The sequence below is a fragment of the Populus euphratica genome, unplaced genomic scaffold (assembly GCF_000495115.2).
Source record: "Populus euphratica unplaced genomic scaffold, PopEup_1.0 scaffold35.1, whole genome shotgun sequence".
NCBI classification, from domain to species: Eukaryota; Viridiplantae; Streptophyta; class Magnoliopsida; order Malpighiales; family Salicaceae; genus Populus; species Populus euphratica.
This window is the reverse complement of record NW_011499860.1, coordinates 1,989,339-2,007,962: the sequence shown is the minus strand read 5'-3', so window position 1 is coordinate 2,007,962 and position 18,624 is coordinate 1,989,339. Positions and strand designations below refer to the sequence as shown.

General features: G+C 29.8%; 1 protein-coding gene across 1 annotated transcript; it reads left to right on the top strand.

The window, feature by feature from the left end:
- The first annotated feature begins 12,939 nt into the window (after positions 1–12,939).
- LOC105124613 (WD repeat-containing protein 44-like) lies at positions 12,940–18,624 on the top strand. Its single transcript, XM_011024704.1, has 7 exons — positions 12,940–15,875; positions 15,971–16,061; positions 16,228–16,385; positions 16,492–16,543; positions 16,647–16,726; positions 16,815–16,908; positions 17,701–18,624. Exons 1-7 carry the CDS (start codon positions 14,865–14,867, stop codon positions 18,261–18,263), a joined length of 2,049 nt encoding a protein of 682 aa, XP_011023006.1. The 5' UTR covers positions 12,940–14,864; the 3' UTR covers positions 18,264–18,624.

Genomic DNA, 18,624 nt, shown 5'->3' with positions numbered 1-18,624 from the left:
GATTGTTAGTGTTTTATTTGATGTTTTTATTTATAGTCTTGTTTTGTAAATGAGGGTGAAAGATCATATGCTTCAAGATCGTTCTAGTGTTCAAAGATTTGAACTCGTCATCCATCATCAGTAGATCTCTTCTACCCAAGTGATCGGAAGTACTTTGAAACCTAACTGTGTTGGTAGGTGGCTTGTCAGGATTTGTCCGGGTCAATATTCTCATCTTATTTAAGATTTCGGGTCAATTAATCACCAGTTAGATTGGAAGAGAAGCAATAATGGATTCAATGTTCAAATTATATCTTTGTCAATGAGGAGATTGATTCAAGATGAAGTCCAGAAAACCGGCACCTGTAAATCTCAAGATTCAAATCTAATGGTTTAATGAATAAAGTATTTACCAATATTGGTATCGTTGCCACTTCGTTTTATCAAGATTTAAATCCAACGTTTATTAAGGATATCATAATTGTAGCATCCCCGTTAATTTGATGGTGTTATGGAACGGTAGTTTGTTTTTTTTTTTTTTGGTTTTTTATAAATAAAATGAGTATAATAAATAAATCAAATTCAAATAACTTATACTTGATTGATAATTAAATATAAAATAATATGGATTTAATAAGTATACTAAATGTAAAGCATTAGGCTTTGTAATTAGTCAAGTCTAGAGTAATATATATTTGATAAATATATCAAATTTAAAGAACCTGAATATTGTTAATTTTTAAGACTATGTGTTTGATTATGGACAGTTTGCTATAATAAAAATATTAAAGATATAATAAATTGTCATGATTATACTGATAGATGTGTACAAGGTTTTTTAAGAAATTTATTATATTTGTTATCTCATTAATGATGTGTAAAATATATTTATTTTTTATTAATATCACTAGAAATAGATGAATTTTCAATTCTTTATTTTTTTTAAAACAACAAAATTCAAGTGATATAAATAATCTTTGAACCATTTAGATAAAAAATCATAATTTTTTATTTTTTAAGATAAAGATATGTAAATTTTAAAACATTAACCAACTAAAAACTCAAAAATAAATATTTTTGTTTCTTGAATTTAACATTTTTTATATCATTTATTGTCTTAAATCATTTAATACTTTAACCATAAATATATTAAATTTATCAATAAAGAATTTTAAGGCTTCCAATTGAAATTGTTTTTGCAAATATTTAAACTTTTATTATATATCTAAAATTCTTTAAATAAAAAAAAATCAAACACTTAAATATATTAATTAACCATTATCTTAACTATTAAATAATTTTTTTTATTTACATATCTTGAATCTTAAAAAACCACAATTAGTTTTAGTCAATAGCTGAAATCATAAGGCTCGGACTAGGTGATGAGAATTACTTGAGTCAAATTAGGATCAACACTTTATTTTTTTATTTTTTTAAATTAACTATATTGTTTAAAAAAAATGAAATAATAAAATTCAGGTTAAGATAAAATTGATTCGAATCAAACTCTAAATTACCGAATTATCGAACTGATATGCTTGTCGGGCTAGATTTTATAAACCATACATTAAACGAAGTATTTTTCTGTGGATGTGAAGGTCAAAGAATGTGGCTGTTCCGGGTTCACTGCATTCTTCTCGGGATCTATGTTTCGGTTATTTTCATGGCTCATGCGAGAAAACAAGAAAGAATTTCTGTGCCATGATCAGTGTTGATTGTCTGCTTGTAAGATCCATTGTAAAGATACAGAAGTAAGAAAAAAAAGTGTGGATGAAATAATATATTCTTTAATGTCAGGGTTGCTGACGGTGATAAAATTTTAATAAATATTATGATTTATAATTATAATATTTAATTAAATTTAGAATTAACTGGTCTATTAGTATATAAGAAAAATTATAAAATTGTTAAAACCAAAATCTTAGTGTGAGATTTTTTAAATTTAAATATTTAATAATTGGTGCAGCGTTTTCATAGCTATTTTAACAGGAAAAAGATATTTGAAACATCTTATAAAAAATTAAATGTAATTTAATTATTAGATAAAAAATTATAATTTTTTTAAATTATTATTTTGTTTTAGCATGATCAAACCTCCTCCTAAATTTATTCCCGAATTTAAATATGTTCCATTGATTCATAAATACATATGTTAAATTATTTATATAATTTATTTAAACAGATTCTCATTTAGTTATAACAGACTTATACATAATTATTTATAATTATTTTTGGGAATTATTATGTGAATAATAAATTTTTAAGATTTTAATTAAAGTTTATTTTTCAGTTTAGGAACAAATATTATATATTTTTATTTATAAAATATATTTAAAAAAATAAAATTTATAAAATTATAATTTTTGTGTTAATCAAAAGCATGACTTGTTTAAATATTTTTATTCTTAAACATAACAAAATAATTATTAAACTTTTTAAAATAATGATATTGAGTAAATATTATCTTTCAGAAACACAACAAAACAAAAAAATATTATTTCACTATTTTTTTTTTCAAAAAATATTATTATACTGAAACTTTTAATTTACTTTAAGTTATTTTTTAAAAAAAAGATACCAATATGATTCAAGCAACTGGCATGATTTTTTAGTTTGGCATGTACTTATATCTGCCATAGCATTTATAGCCGTTGAATTTAATTGTATTTTTGTTTTTCCCCAAAATGAGTGGTGACAAAAGGGACTTTTAATTAGTAGGGTGCAATTTATTCTTTAATAAAAGCTGCTGATAAAATGAAAGACATTGCATGAGCTGGAATTGCACTGCCATGAATTGTTTATGTCTTCTTTACTGGATTGTTTAGTGGTAAGAATAACAGAGATTCCGGAACGGAGCACCATGTGAGCTTAGAGACAGAAGAGCAGAGTCGGAGAAGCTCTTGGTGTGTTTAAATTAATTAGATTAAGAACAAATAAAGGTTTAGAGTAAGGCAGAGAGAGACAAAGAGTCACCACAATTTCTGAAATGGGTTTGCTTTGCTGACTAATATATTGTCTTCTAAGTTATCTCTCTTTCATTTAAGATTTGCTTGTTTGACAGCAGAAAGGTGAGAAAGGGATTGGAATCGCAATCCTGAAAAGAAACGACAGATACAAGTATATAAATAGGTTTGACCATTCCAATCCCCATGAAAGTTGAAAGCTTGTGAATTTTGATTTGAAAACAGAGGGAGCCACTGAGCCAAACCATGGGCTTAATCACATTTTAATTAAGTAATATAGTATATGAACTTTTTTTTAAAGGGTGGGGAGAGGTCGCAACATGTACACCAGAAGTTGGCGAAGGAAAGAGGTCCTTTATTTTATTATTTCCTTTTTGTTGTTCTACCTCTTGTTTTCTTGCATTATATATTTGTTGGCGGGTTTAAATATATTTTAAAAGCATATTTGACTTGAAAAAAAATATAAAATTGATATTTTTTTACTAATTTTAAATTATTTTAATGTATTAATGTAACTTTTTTAAAAAAATTATACACTACAACAACAGATATATAATACTTTCATGGATTAGTCGAAACGGCAAAAAATTTAATTTTTATTAATTTAGGTAAATATGTTACATTGATATAGAAAAAACACTAGCTACTAAAATCATTCTAAAAAATTATAATTTTGATCGATGCATGAACTAATATAAAAAATATCTCTTCACGATCATTCATATATATATATATATATATAAAGAGTCACAGGAGTTGTATACAAATTGGTGTTGATAATGTTGCAGTGGAAATTGTGGAGGTGTTATTATTCTTCATGGGGTAACCATGGATATCTCATGTTAACTTTTAACTTGATCGATGAGGGAGCTGCTGGTATCTTAAAGCAATGCTGAAGAGTAGTGTTGGATTTTCAACTGGGGACCTTACAACATCATTATCATCATCATCATGAATAATTTTATAATATTGTAAGAAAAATAATTTGGAGGTTGATGGAACAGGCTTAACTGATAAGCTACTCCAAGGATACAAGGGAAGGTGGCGAGTGATTGATCGATGCATGACCTTTGTAGCTCTTGTTTTGTCTTGGCTTTTTTTTTTCTTGTTTGTAGTTGTTGTTGCCTTCAGTGTCTCCCACCAAGCATGAATGAAAGGGAGACTAACGTTAATTTTCAAGAATAGTAAGCATAAATGAAAGAGAGACCAACGTTAATTTTCAAGAATAAATTATTCCCTTTGAACACGAGATACAAAAAACCATAGTTATGGATTGTTTTTTTTTTGGTTTTTTGGAGTCATAGATCAATAAAATTCGTTTTCCTTTCGGGCGAGAGGGAAACCCAGGCCAGCATCTCAGCCTAGGGGCCAGGCGGTGTTGTTTGTACTCTGTAATTCTTGCCAACGATAACGTGCTTTTCTGGGGCCAGACAAATCACTGGATTCGAGCACTTCGCCACTCCAATATTGTAGAGAAGAGAATGGTAAATATTTTGGCTGTGATAGGCGCCATTGCAGCCCAGGCGAAGGGGCAACCAAAATCGTTATGCTGTGATTCTCACAGGACTGCAACCTTGACACGAAGGTCTTGCAGCATGAAGCTTTTATTTTCTATGCTCAAAGGATCGTAGGTTTTCAAGGCCCGAGGCAAGTCCTTGGCAAGATTATATATTTACATTCGTTTTGTCCTAACATAAATCCACCGTTTTTTTAAGAGATGTTTGAGATTACTTTTTAAAATATTAATTACTTAGAAATATATTAAAATAATATTTTTTTTATTTTTAAAAAATTATTTTTGATATCAGTATATTAAAATAATCTCAAAACACCAAAATATTATTAATTTGAAGTAAAAAAATAAAAAAATTAATTTTTTTTAAAATATGTTTAAAAGGCTAAGTTAAAAAATTACATAATGCTGATGGAAATTTGAGTTGGGCTATGGGGCCTTATCTGGTGGAATCCAAGCTTTCTGTAGTCAAAAGAAACCTTAGATTTCTCCACAATTCCAGGCTTGAATCCGGCTATGCTGGGCTTTGACTATAGTTTTCTTCTAAGCCACCATGCATAGAGACTCGAACTATTACAGGTCAATCCAGGCAGAGAGAGAGAGAGTTGATTATCGTGTAGCTTGGAATTTCAAAGTGGTCCTTTGATGAACGAGGTCAATGACTCGCCTACCTACATTTTTCCAAGATTGATTCTTTATTAATAGTCTGTTTTTATATTCTAAGAGTGTTTTTATATATTTTTATTTGATTTAAATTAATAATTTTTTTAATGTTTTTAGATTGTTTTGATGTGTTGATTTTAAAAATAATTTGATGTATTTTTAAATAAAAAATAATTTTAAAAATAAGTATTATTATAATATAACAATCTAAATATTTGATTAGTAATGGAGTGCAGTTGCCAGCATTATTTTTATTAATTATCTTCAAGTGTAGCGTAAGCACAGCGCAAGATTGGGGTTGTGCTAGCTTTTTGAAGTTTTGTTTCTGCGTCGGAGGTCTCGAGCTCTTCTGGGTTTGAGGTGTAATTTAGCCCGTTACCACCTGAGCTTTTTGCAAGACAAGCTTCAAAAGAAATGAAGATTGAGCCCAGAAATTCCAAGAACAATAAAACACAACGACAATTCACTGTTACATCAATCACATTGCATCGTCCATGTCCATCCTATAGTTTTTTTTCACTAAAAACGAAAAATTACATGGACGAGAGAAATGATTTGGCTAAAAAAATATTTTTTTCTAGAATTTTATTCATTCTTTTTACAGCCATTTATTTTTATTTTGATATAGTTAAATAGAAATATACCTTGAAAAGTTTGGCGTGGCATGCATTTATTTACTAGATGTCATGCCTACGTAATGTTACTGGCTTACTGAAATATACCTTGAAAAGTTTGGCGTGGCATACATTTATTTACTAGATGTTATGCCTACGCTTATAACATGCTTATATATTATCATGAATTTATATAAAAAAAATATATAAAAAAAAATATTATAATTTACAATGTTTTTAAAGAAAAAACTATACAGTTGAATTCTTAAATAGCTTATTATTTAAAAAATAAAATTATAAAAAAAATTATAAAAAATTATAATAAAAAAAATGAAAAAAAAAACTATACAGGAAAATACTTTAACAATCTATAATGTTTCATAAGAAAATCTACTAGTGTGGGGAGAAACTGTTAACAATCTATTAACCAACTTAATATTAAAAATAATAAAATCAATGAAGATAATTTTAAAAAAAATCATGTGGGGAGAAACTGTAACAATCACTAGTGTTCTAAAGAAAAAAAAACTACGAATCTAAATTCTTAACTAACTTAATATGAAAAAAAATCAACAAAAATAATTTTTTTAAAAATTATTAAAAAAGATAAAAAAAATCATATGGGAAACACTATAGCAATTTACAGTGTTTTAAAGAAAAAAAGCTATAAAACTAAATTCTCAACTAACTCCATATTAAAAAAAAATCAACAAAAATAATTAAGAAAAAACATAATAAATAAATAAATAAAACATGTGGGAAAAGTTAAAGCTAAATTCTCAACTAGCTTAACATTAAAAAAATCAATAAAGATAATTTAAAAAAATATTTATAAAAACATTATAACAATTCACAGTGTTTTAAAGAAAAAAACTACAAAACAAAATTCTCAACTAACTCAATATGAAAAAAAATATCAAAGATCATTTTGAAAAGAAAATCATGTTGAAAAATATTGTAGAATAATTTTTTAAAGAAAAAAACTATAAAAATAATTTTTTAACCCGTTCAAAATAAAAAAATTGACAAAAATAATTTTTTAAAAAAACAAAAAGAATTAAGAAAAAAAAGAATACAATCTTGGAAAAAAAATGTAAAACCTAAAAAAAGTTTTCAGGTAAGGAAAAAAAAAGACAAAAAGAAAGACAATATTAGTTAATAAAAAAGAGTCCTTGTGTTTTTTTCATTAATTTCTATATATTTTTTTCGTATAATATCAATTTCTATATATAAACAATCAAATTTCTATAAAAGCCCATTTATTTTTACCGGGCCAAGCGCCCTTGTTGTAAATACAAAGACCATTCCGGAAGTTTAACTAAAATATCATCTGGTACTGAGAAAGGGAAGGATCACATTTTGATTCATTATTTATTTATTTATTTATTTATTTTTGTCAATTTGAATCTGCAAAGATTCAAAACTCCTAATTGAGACATATCGTGAATATTCTTAACTGAATTTCTGTCCGAAATGCTTATTGTATTCCTATTGTTTGGAATTTTACCTGGAAAAACGATGCTGTTTTGATGGAAGTTTTACATTTTTCATTAAAAAAAAAATCATAAATCTATACCGAAAAGATTCAACAAGAAATTTAAAATCTTTGCAAACTTAATCAAGAAATATATTATTATGTAGTTTGGGAATTAATTTAAGGTTTATCCAAAAAAAAAATTAAGATTAAGTGTTGTCGTTCCTATCAAAATTAAATATTAAATTAAGAAAAACTAATAGCCTAGGCAATCCAATGATGCTATTACTATATTATATCATAGTATAAATTAATAAAGATTGTGATTTTATTGTTGTTATCTTATATAGAATTTTTTATTTATTTATAATTTTTTTAATTTTATATTTTAATGGTTATTTTATTAGAAATTGATCTTTATAATTTATCATGATTTATTTTATATAGAATTGGTTCCATGCCTAGCCCATATTTAAAATTATTTAAAATTAAATTATGTAAGACTTGTTTTAATATTATACAATCAATTTAGTTATATCAAAGACAACCTGTATATCTTTTTAAAAAAATTAAAAGAAGTTTAAATTTAAATAAAAAAATAAAAATAAAAAAAGGAGTTTAATTGAGAAAAGAAAATAGAACTTTATTTCACTGTACATATAAGCATTAAAGCTACATAATGATTTTCAAGTTTTCAAGCATAAAGGTAGTTATTCTTTATTCATATGGATGCGCGCGTGTGCATGGTTATTAACTTGATATAAAAAACATTAAAGAATAAGTTTGGATTAATAAAAATTTTAAATTTCAAACCAAAATTACTTTGATTTTTTCTTTAAAAAATCAATTAGGTTTTTATAAGGCCAATCGAATTATAATTTAATTTATTAGACCAATTAAGTTAAATGAGATCAGTTTTATATTTTTTTTATACCTAACCTAAATCAAGGATAAGTCAAATAGATTTTGAATTGATCTACCAGCTCAAGCTGAGTTTAATAATAGTAAATGAATGTGAGCGTGGGAGGGTAATAAAACTAATGATAAATGGGTGATCAACTTAAAACATGATTTTCCTTTCAACCACTAATTAAAGGGGACCAATTAATATGAAAAATAAGCGTGCACCTTCTGGATTTAAATGATAGGATATGGAGAGAAGATTGAGAGAGATTTGGCCCTAACAAAGCTAGGGACCATTAGGTGATTAGGTGACTAATTGCCTTAATTATTCGTGGATCAAAAAGTTATAATATAGTTTTACAATATAAAAAATGTTGCAGAACAATGTGCTCCTACTTGATTATTTGCCAATGATCTAAACATGCCTTTAATTTAATTATATGATCATACATCTTCTCTCCCTTCTATGATCTATATAAACATGTCAAGGAAATTAATAGAGTGCATTTGCTTCCTCTAACTCATTCTTGATCCGTTTCCCTCTCTCTTCACAGAGATTTTCACTTCTCCATTGCTGAAGATTAATTTTCACTTTTCAGGTCAGTTTTATGCTCACAATATATACACTTAACATGTTTTATTGCAAGCATTTATTTTATTATTTTTATTATTTAATTACATGAAGTGTACCTCAACGGATCACATATTTGATTTGTTTTATATAAATATAAAAATTATCAATTCAAATCTTACACACCTCATGGTTATTGAAAGTTTATATAATTGTTAATTTTGATATTTATAAAATTAGATGAACTACATGTAAATTGATGAAATACCCAAATTAATCTAAAAATAAAATAAGATTTTGGTGCCATCAATTTGATATATACATCCCCCATCTCCTCCAGCTAGTGTGGTATAGGAATATTTATTTATTTTGGATGCTTAATCATGTGAGAGCCCTTCTGAGTTTTTTTTTTAAAGTAATATATAAGATAAAAAAACTTAGTTAAAATATCATAATTAAAAATTTATTTGGAAACATAGCACGTGTTATGTTGTACGTGCCATCTAAATGAAATATGCTATGCTGACAAATAAGTCCTGAGCAGTTTTATTTAACATAGTGTTTTTTAACACCATGCTAATTTTTAAAAAAGCTCAGCCTTATCACACCAAAACACCATTTTAAGTTTAAAATAATTTATTTAGAAGTGTATTTTTTATAAAAATATGAGATAATCTGGATTTTATTTATTTATCCAGACCTATAAAATATATTTTTTAAAGATAGAGTTTCCTCATATAATAAAAAAAAAGTGTTGAAAGTTGGGCACCCCATGCATGTATACAATAACAATTATATGATAAAGTACTGAATACAGGTCGATCTTTGTGCATTTCAAGACTATACAAATATTTTATCTTCATTTGGCTGCATTTGCTGGGATTTCGTCGAGTATATATTATGTTAAAGATGGTACTGAGAGTCTGATAATATTGTTTTTTAAAGGTTTTTTTTTAAAATAAATTAAAAAATATTATTTTAATTTTAATTTTTTTTTTTTTTAAATCACAACAAAAAGCAAGTTTAGTCGCGAAGCCAAATATACTCATAAAACCATAAAAATATTTAAAAAATTATTATTTTTAAATCTCAACAAAAAGCAAGTTGAGTCCCGAAGCCAAATACACTCATAAAACCGCAAACTTCTTCAATACCACCAATTTTGTTAATTTTTTTATTTATATTTATGAAATATACTAACTAACATATCTTATTCTTATTTGTTATATTATTATAAGATCAAACATAATAGTTTAATCTATAATTTAGTTAATTTAGTTAAGTGTGAAAGAGAACTGCATGTCAATTTTAAAAAGAAAAATAAAAAAACTACTTCGTTTAATTTTTTTAAGTATTTATAAGAAACAAAGTAATTTTATTTTACAAAAACTAATGAAATTATATTTTTTTAAGGTTAACTTCGCTAACTAGTAACTTAAACTCTTAATTAAGGCAGACTTTAAACGAGGTTAGACAAGCATACATATAATTTGAGAATTACCTATTGTTTTTTTGAAAAAAAGTTTGAGGTTTAGTTACTTCTCTATTTGTTTTACATGAGAGAAGTTTATAATACTCCCAACAATTGTAAATGTAGATGTGTTTCCAAGCCCACTTAGTGTGTGGATTTTAATCATATTATAAAAAAAACTAAATTATATGAAAAAATACTGTAATTTTTTTACAAAATATAATTTTTTTTCATATTATTTTTTTTATTGAACATATGGTTTTTTTCTCTTTTCCTTTTTGTTTTATTGTAATTTTTTTATAATTTTTTTTATTCATTTTATTTTTTAATATTAAAATAATTAAGAATTTAATTTTATAATTTTTTTAATTTTTTATAAGATTAACATTTTCAAGATGATTCACATTACCTTAGTTTATACAAGTTTACATAGATTATATGATTAGAGAAAGAGAAGCCTTTGCCAAGTAGGGATTACAATCAACAGCCTTCTTTTTTTGTTCTGAAAAAAAGAAAGAAAGAAAGCATTTATTTGTTTTTTTTTTAATAAAAAAAGTCACTATAGATCTCTCTGGATGAGATATGCCACATAAAAGCAGCACATTGATAGATCCGATCCCTGGATCCTTGTCCTCACATGGCATATCAATGTAGCAGTGGAAGCATATAATGCAAATAATAAGGTCGCCAATATTTCATTGTCCCGTCAATCACATAAATTAAGGGTATTCCATAGCCTATTTTATGTATAAATATTACCTTATCATAGCCTATTTTATGTATAAATATAACCTTATCATAGCACATCAGCAAGGAAATCTGTATTCCATTGCCCTTCATTGCATTATATATGGACTAGATAAACTAGTGGGATTTAAATCAGGAATTTAATGTGAAAATGCAAGAAATACAAGCGAGGATGGATTAAAAATAAATATATGGTAGTGCTTATTTCTATATAACTCTAGATATAGGAGTAATGCTGGAGAAATCTTTTCAGATTATAGAACTTGAATTTTATCACATTTAATGATATAATCTCGATCATGAAATGAAATAATTAATAAAAAAATAATCATATTTTCTCAATCATTAAGTTCATAATTTTTAATGGATGATTAATTCTTTCTAGCATCGCTTTTTTTTTAGATTAACGTGGGTGTCCGGGCCAGCTTGCGTGCACTACGACTAATCCCACGGGCCCTGAAGTTAACAACCATATAAGCCTCCATCACTCTTTCTAGCATCACTCTTGATATAGCTAGATAGGTTAGGACTTTTATCCATCCTCCTTTTTTTTTTTTGTCATTGTAGTCAGATATTTGGACATCCCACATGTGCGTCTCAATATTTGACATTGTAGTACAATTATACACTAAGAATTTTTTTTTTTGAAAAGCATTACATTGATAATTTTTAGTATTTTTTTTATCATATTAATATATTAATGTCAAAATTAAAAAAATATTATTTTAATATATTTTTTTTAAAAAAATATTTTTAAAAAATAACATTTACTGCACTCCCAAACAAACATAAAAAGATTTAGATTTTACAGAAAAAATCAAAATGCCCATTATGTTATTTTAGTGTTCTTGAGCCATGTATATTAATCATTTGCCTATAATTAATGCCTTTCCCATTAATTCATGTGATTCTTGCATTGGACTGCTTTCCAATCACTACTTAAAATGTTGCTTTTAGTTAGATAATTGGATTTAACTAAATCAATAAAAAAAATTTACTAAGAGCTTGTTTGCTTTTGAAAAAAAAATGATTTTTTTTTAATTTTTTTAAATCATTTTGATGTATATTTTTTGATATTTTTATATCATTTTGATGTATATATATAAAAAATAAATTTAAAAAAATAAAAAAATATTATTTTAATATATTTATAAATAAAAATTACTTTAAAAAACAACAACTAATGCAATATAATCCATACTCCAAATTTTAATCTAAATATTTCCTTTCATCATAAAACTTAATTAAGGAGACAATAAGCACGTTTTGTGAGTACATTTTCTTAATGAATCCACAACACGTCAGCCTGTCCATATCAAACGGTTGATAAAGTAAAAGAGCATAGAAAACTTGGGGTACCATTGAGCGATGGTGACACTAAAAAGAGTTCTCTCTTTCACTTTCTTTTGTTGTTTTGATGCCTAACTAAATACTAGGGTTTTGGAGACTTCTAGCATTATTATTTTCTAAATTGAAACCAAGTTTTGAATTTAACTAGTTTTGAAATTTACTCAATTAAATTCGTTGACCTGATTGTAATTTATATCTCGATTAATCTCATCTGAATTAAATTTTAATTTTTTAAAATTAAATAAATATAATAAAGTTAAATTGATTTGATAACTATGAATTAACTCATATATTTATTTAAATTAAGATGAATCGAGTCTACTGATTGATGTAAATATTGTTTTTTATTTAAAAATATATTAAAATATTTTTTTAATTTAATTTTAATACTAATATATTTAAAATATTTAAAACAAATAAAATTTTTGAAAATTGTAATTTAGACGCAAAAGTATAGTTTTTCAAATGATTCATCTTATTATTTCCTTTACATTCACGGCCTCTCGAGAGAGTCTCCTCTTCCACCACTACCGTAGGCCCATCATCCGTACAATTCGGTACACTGCACTCAAGACTCTCAATGTGACCTTTGGGATCTTTTTTAGATCAGAGAGACTTCACATTGAACAATGAGAGCATGAGTTCATATCATTTTATTTTTACTAGTTTATGGGTCTCATCTTGTTTCACTGATGAGAAACCACACCTTCTAGTTAATTCGTCTTCATGATTTTTTTTATAAATTTTTTTTAACTATGAAGGTGTTTTTGAGCCTTCTATTAAGGCCAAGCCCTTCCACAGTCTAGCAATATGAAGACAATTGAATGTCTAATTTTAATTACTTACTACATGTTATGAGTATAAGATTTTTATAGAAAACAAAACACTTACTTTTTCTTAAAAAAATAATCCTCTGTTCAAAGAGAATCTGAAAGAAACTGAGGGATTGGATCTTGTCGAGTCTGAAAGGAGGAAACTGAAAGCTATATTTATGGTAAATGGAAACAAAGAAAGATAGTTTTTCAATCAATGAAAGATATCACGCCTAGTTTTCATGCAATCATGGAATCCAAAGTCTCTCTCTTTCTATATCAACTTTTATTTTGCTGGTTTTTTACAGTCCTTTTATTGCATTCTATGGATTTACATGGCAGCAAGACGAGAACCCCAAAACGTGGAAATGTGTAAGAAAAGCACAAAACAACAAAACAAAACAGAAAACCAGAAAAACCCAGAAACAGAAAGGTCTTTCTCTTGTCTTTCCTTCCTTGCAATCTCAAAAAATTCAATCTTTAATGCAAGAAACACACGAAACCCAAGGTTTTTATAGGCTTTAATTTAGTGATCAGTACAGCCTGAGGGACTAATCGCTTTCTCTTTTCAGTCCCTCTTTCTAGCTAGCTACCAAGTGTGTTTTATGTGCTGTGTTGTTTCAGTAACACTGCCTATAGCTTCTTAGGTTTACAGCAGCTGTGGTACCTATAAGTATACCCCTTCTTGTAGTATCACACAACCTGTCTTGGTTGGTTTGTTGGTTGGTTTTTTTCTTTACTCTATTGTTTCCTTGTAAATTTCAACATTTAATACTTTTTTGGAAACCCCCCACAAAAACCCGAAAAAATAAAAATAAATTGCAACTCTAGCTGTTGCTCTTTTTATAAAACGAATTATTTGGTTTAAATTTGTCTTCTTTTCTAGAACGTTTGGTTCTTTTTTGATTTTGCCCTGTGGGTTTTGAGTCACGGAAACCGGTGTTATTAAGATTGCTTTTATTATTCTTTTTTGGATTGTGTTACAGAGGCAGAGGAAAGACTGCTGCTTTTGCTGCTACATTACAATCATGGCACACAATAGAGAATGAGAGTAGCAGTAGATGTGGCTAGAACAACAAACAACACTAGTTTTCTTGTTTTTTTGACCTAGCTATAGCTGCCACTCGTGTTTGATGCTCGCGCGCTTGCAAAATAAAGTACATAGTGAAACTTGATCACTCACGTTATCCAGATCTCGAGACTCTTTTAACCATTGGTGATATTGACATTTGTTGCAAATTCATTAATTCGTGTGGTTCAATTTTAGTGTCTGTGCGTGGCAGAGGCACCTTTCCTTCATCCGCCATTTTCTTTTATAAGCCAACCATTTGAGTTTGGAATTGTGTTTCAATGCATGGCGGTGTGAATGTTGACTCTTGCGATGTTATACAAGCCATAATCAAAGGAGGGGTCGGTGATTAATAGTGGTTTTTGTAGTGTAGGTGTTGGTTCCTTTGCATGGAAACCAAGGTACCAGTTAGTAAGAGCTTTGGTCCTTGTTTATTCATTTGTTTGTTGTTTTTGTTTCCGGAGTTTAGGTGTCTTAATTTATATTTATTATATATATCTTGCCTTGGGATCTATCTTATATTGGTGGTCTAGAACATGCTTATCAATAGCCTGTCATTTTGTATTGGTGCGGATGTTAGAAGTTGGTTCCTAGTACTTGCCCAAGTATTTGAATTGATTATTCAGTAGAGTGTCTTGCTGCATATTATATTATTTTCAATTTCTTACAGAGCGAAACCTGGTCCGTTAATTGTGGCAATTTGTGGGTTTATATAGGGGGTTGTTAGTACTTGATATGGTTACTAGAGAAGGGAGTGTTGAGGATAGTGTTTTTGATGTGGAATATTGGTCTTACGCACTTGAAAAGATGCTGAGCTCTGATGAAGGAGAGAGTGATCTGTTCTTTGATTCTGTAGATTACTTGGAATTGGGGTGTGATAAGTTAGAGTATGATATTTGGTTGAATGAGCCACAGAGTGTTAAGGAGAGACGCCAAGGTTTCTTACGCGGAATGGGTCTAGGTGGGTTTGCTTTCAACATTGATGAGAATCTTGGTTTGGAGAGGATCACTGAATGCAGCGAGGCTGTATCAAGTTCTCTAGTTTCATGTACAACTATTGAAGAGGTAAATTTGGTTAGTTTTATTGCTGGTAGAGAAGAAAATTCTGAAGCCAATTGTATGGTTGATGAAATCCTTCCTTTCTCGATGGATAAACCGGGTGCGGCTTCTGAAAACAAGAACATTGGACCTTCAGTCCATTTGCGGCAAGGATGTGAACAATGGGAAGAAGAAAAATGTAAGAAGTTTGATTCAGAAAGAAGTAAAACGAAGAGCTGGTGGAAACTCTTTGTAAGAAAGAGGAAGGAAAGAGGAGGTAGATGTGCATCTGGGGTATCCAAGTTGGATACCAAAGCACCAAAAACAAACAGAACGAAGGTGAAGCAGAACAAAAAAGGGTGCATGGAGTTTTCAGGGGTATACATGGGACAGGAAATTCAAGCTCACAAGGGCTTCATTTGGACAATGAAGTTTAGTCCAGATGGGCAGTATTTGGCTACTGGGGGCGAAGACAGGATTATCCGCATTTGGCGTGTTACTTCAGTGGATTCATCGTGCAAATCTTTCACATCTGAAGGACATTCTGATAGCAACCTGAAAGAAGGCAAATCTAGTTTGAGAACAAAGAAGAGAACGCATTCATCTGTTGTCATTCCTGAGAAGGTTTTCCATATTGAAGAGACACCATTGCAAGAATTTCATGGTCATACCAGTGAAATTTTAGACCTGGCGTGGTCCAATTCAAATGTGAGCCAATCCTTTAAAAACTAAATTTGGTTTGGTATCATCATAATATATCTGAGGTCAATAAATATCGAGCTAAATTGGTAACTTTGTTGCAGCACCTTCTTTCGTCTTCCATGGATAAAACTGTTCGTTTGTGGCTCGTGGGTTGCAATTATTGTCTGGGCATTTTTCACCACAGTAGTTATGGTAAATATGAGAAAACCTGGTCCTCTCATCTCTTTGATCTGTGATTTCATTATACTGTTCGCATTTCATTCCAGGTGTTTTCTTCGTTCCCCGCCCGTTCTGCTTGAATATGCAATGTGTAAATAAATTCTAAGCTCGTTTTGTTTCGTTTCTTTGAATGCCACAGTAACATGCATTCAGTTCAATCCTGTTGATGAGAACTATTTCATTAGTGGCTCTATCGATGGAAAAGTTAGAGTTTGGGGAGTGTCTGAGAAGCGAGTTATTCACTGGGCCGATGTACGAGATGTAATATCTGCCATATGTTACCAGCCAGATGGGAGAGTATGTTTCTGATTCTTGTTCTTTTCATGAAATATTATCCATTTAATTTTTCTGTTTTGCAAGTCTATACACCTCAAACATTCTAAACTTGTTTTTTGGCAATCAGGGGTTTGTAGTTGGTACTATTATTGGCAGTTGCCGTTTCTACCAGGTATCAGGTGAATTTTTTCTCTCTGCTGAGATGTGTTACTTTTTTATCATATTGAACCTCAACTCATCCTTCTCCTAGAGGATCCTGACCTGGATTTTTGTGTTGTATAGGCACTGATCTCCAGCTTGAGGCAGAAATACATATTCAAGGCAGAAATAGAAACTCTGGCAACAGAATTACTGGCATTCAGGTTTCAAACTTGAATCTCTTTTCATCAGAAAGCTGGGCTTTCCATGATCTTGTTCACTGTTAACATTCAATACAATCCCATCTTGCAGTTTTCCCAGGAAATATGTCCAAGGGTTATGATCACATCTGAAGATTCTAAAGTTCGTGTATTTGATGGGGTTGATGTTGTCAATAAATTTAAAGGTAAAACTGCAATATTAATTCTTTAGGGGTATTCGGAGACACCTTACTAGCTTGTTTCTAATGGACGTTGCTATTTTGAAGTGCCATTTCATCTAATTTGTGTTTGTGATAGAAGATAGTCTTGATCAGTCTAGCTCAGGTAACATCTGCGCAGGATGATTAAAAGAATCGCATAACCTTTAGCTTCTGGTCTTTTTTCTTTCGGCAGACCAGACTCGTAAGAATATTTCTCAGTATCAGAAAGGGCCTCCGAGCCCCTTCAGTTGCTCCTCCCATTTCATGAGTTTCCAGTGCATTTCCACTTTGTTTTGTTGCATTACTTTTTCGTTTTCGGCTGGAGAAGATGTGCCTGGAAACTAGGATTCTACCCTTCTTTGGGTCGTATCAATATATCTCGAGCTTTCACAAACATGAATGTCCATTTTTTTAGCCTACTTTGGAATCAAGCGCCTTGTTTACTAGAACACATCCGCGCGCGCATTGAATCTAACTGTCTGCACAAATCTGCTTTCATTCATGATTCCAGTGGCCTTAACAGCTGTAACCGTGTTAGATTAGAATATAGTTTACATTTCTGAATGGATCTCTCATTCTTGTTGATCTTATCTGCTTTTTTTATTGCATGCACTTTATTGGTACAGTGAATCCAAACTCATTTGAGTAACTTATTAAGAGGTTTTAATATATTGCATTTCAACGCACGCCTTTCCATTTCTTGCATGTTCATTGTTCTAAGCGGTCCAGTTATCCTAAATCAGTCTTCTTTTTTATTATTATTTTTTATTATTGTAGGTCTTCCAAAGTCAGGAAGTCAGATGTCGGCTTCGTTTGCTTCAAAGGGGAGACATATAATCTCGGTTGGAGAGGACTGTCGTGTTTATGTATGGAATTATGATGGCTTGTGCACCCCATGGTCTAAACACACAAAATCTGTGAGGTCCTGCGAGTATTTCTTCTCTGAAGGTGTGTCTGTTGCTGTGCCTTGGTCAGGCCCGGGAACTGAATTGAGAGGCCTGAGCAGTAGAGGTCTCCGGAGTTATGTGCAAACAGAGGGGGATGCTTCCTGGATGAGGGACTCGGACCGTTTTTCTCTTGGCAGTTGGTTCTTCATGGATGGCCGATGCAGGGGTGGCTCTGCAACATGGCCTGAGGAGAAACTTCCTCCGAGGGATGTGCCAGTTTTAGAAGATGAATATCAAAATCAGCAAACTGAGGACCTTCATCAACAGCATTGCGTTAACACCAATGACCAGATCTCCCCACCAGATGCATGGGGCCTCGTGATTGTGACTGCAGGATGGGATGGAAAAATCAAAACTTTCCACAACTATGGACTGCCTATCAAGCTCAAATAGATTCAAGCGATCTTCCTGGTTTTGCTAATGAAGTTGACTCAAGTCTTCTGTTGTGAGATGACACATGGTGTCATCCAAATCTGTGGCACCTTGTGATTCAGCCAGGATCATGTTAGCATACAAGTCAATGATCGTGATTCGCAGCTTTAAATGCGAGCCCTACATCTACTGTAGATGTTTTTTAGTCTAGGTCTTGTACTTGGCCTTTTTCTTGGTAGAATATCCTCAAATCAGTGGCAGCAAGTCTCTTGACATGCTTTGTAATTACTTTCATGGCTTCTGCGTTCATGCTCTGAGTCATGCCACTGGTTCCCCACGTATATATGGAATGACGAAGAAATGCAGTCAATATTTTTTATTT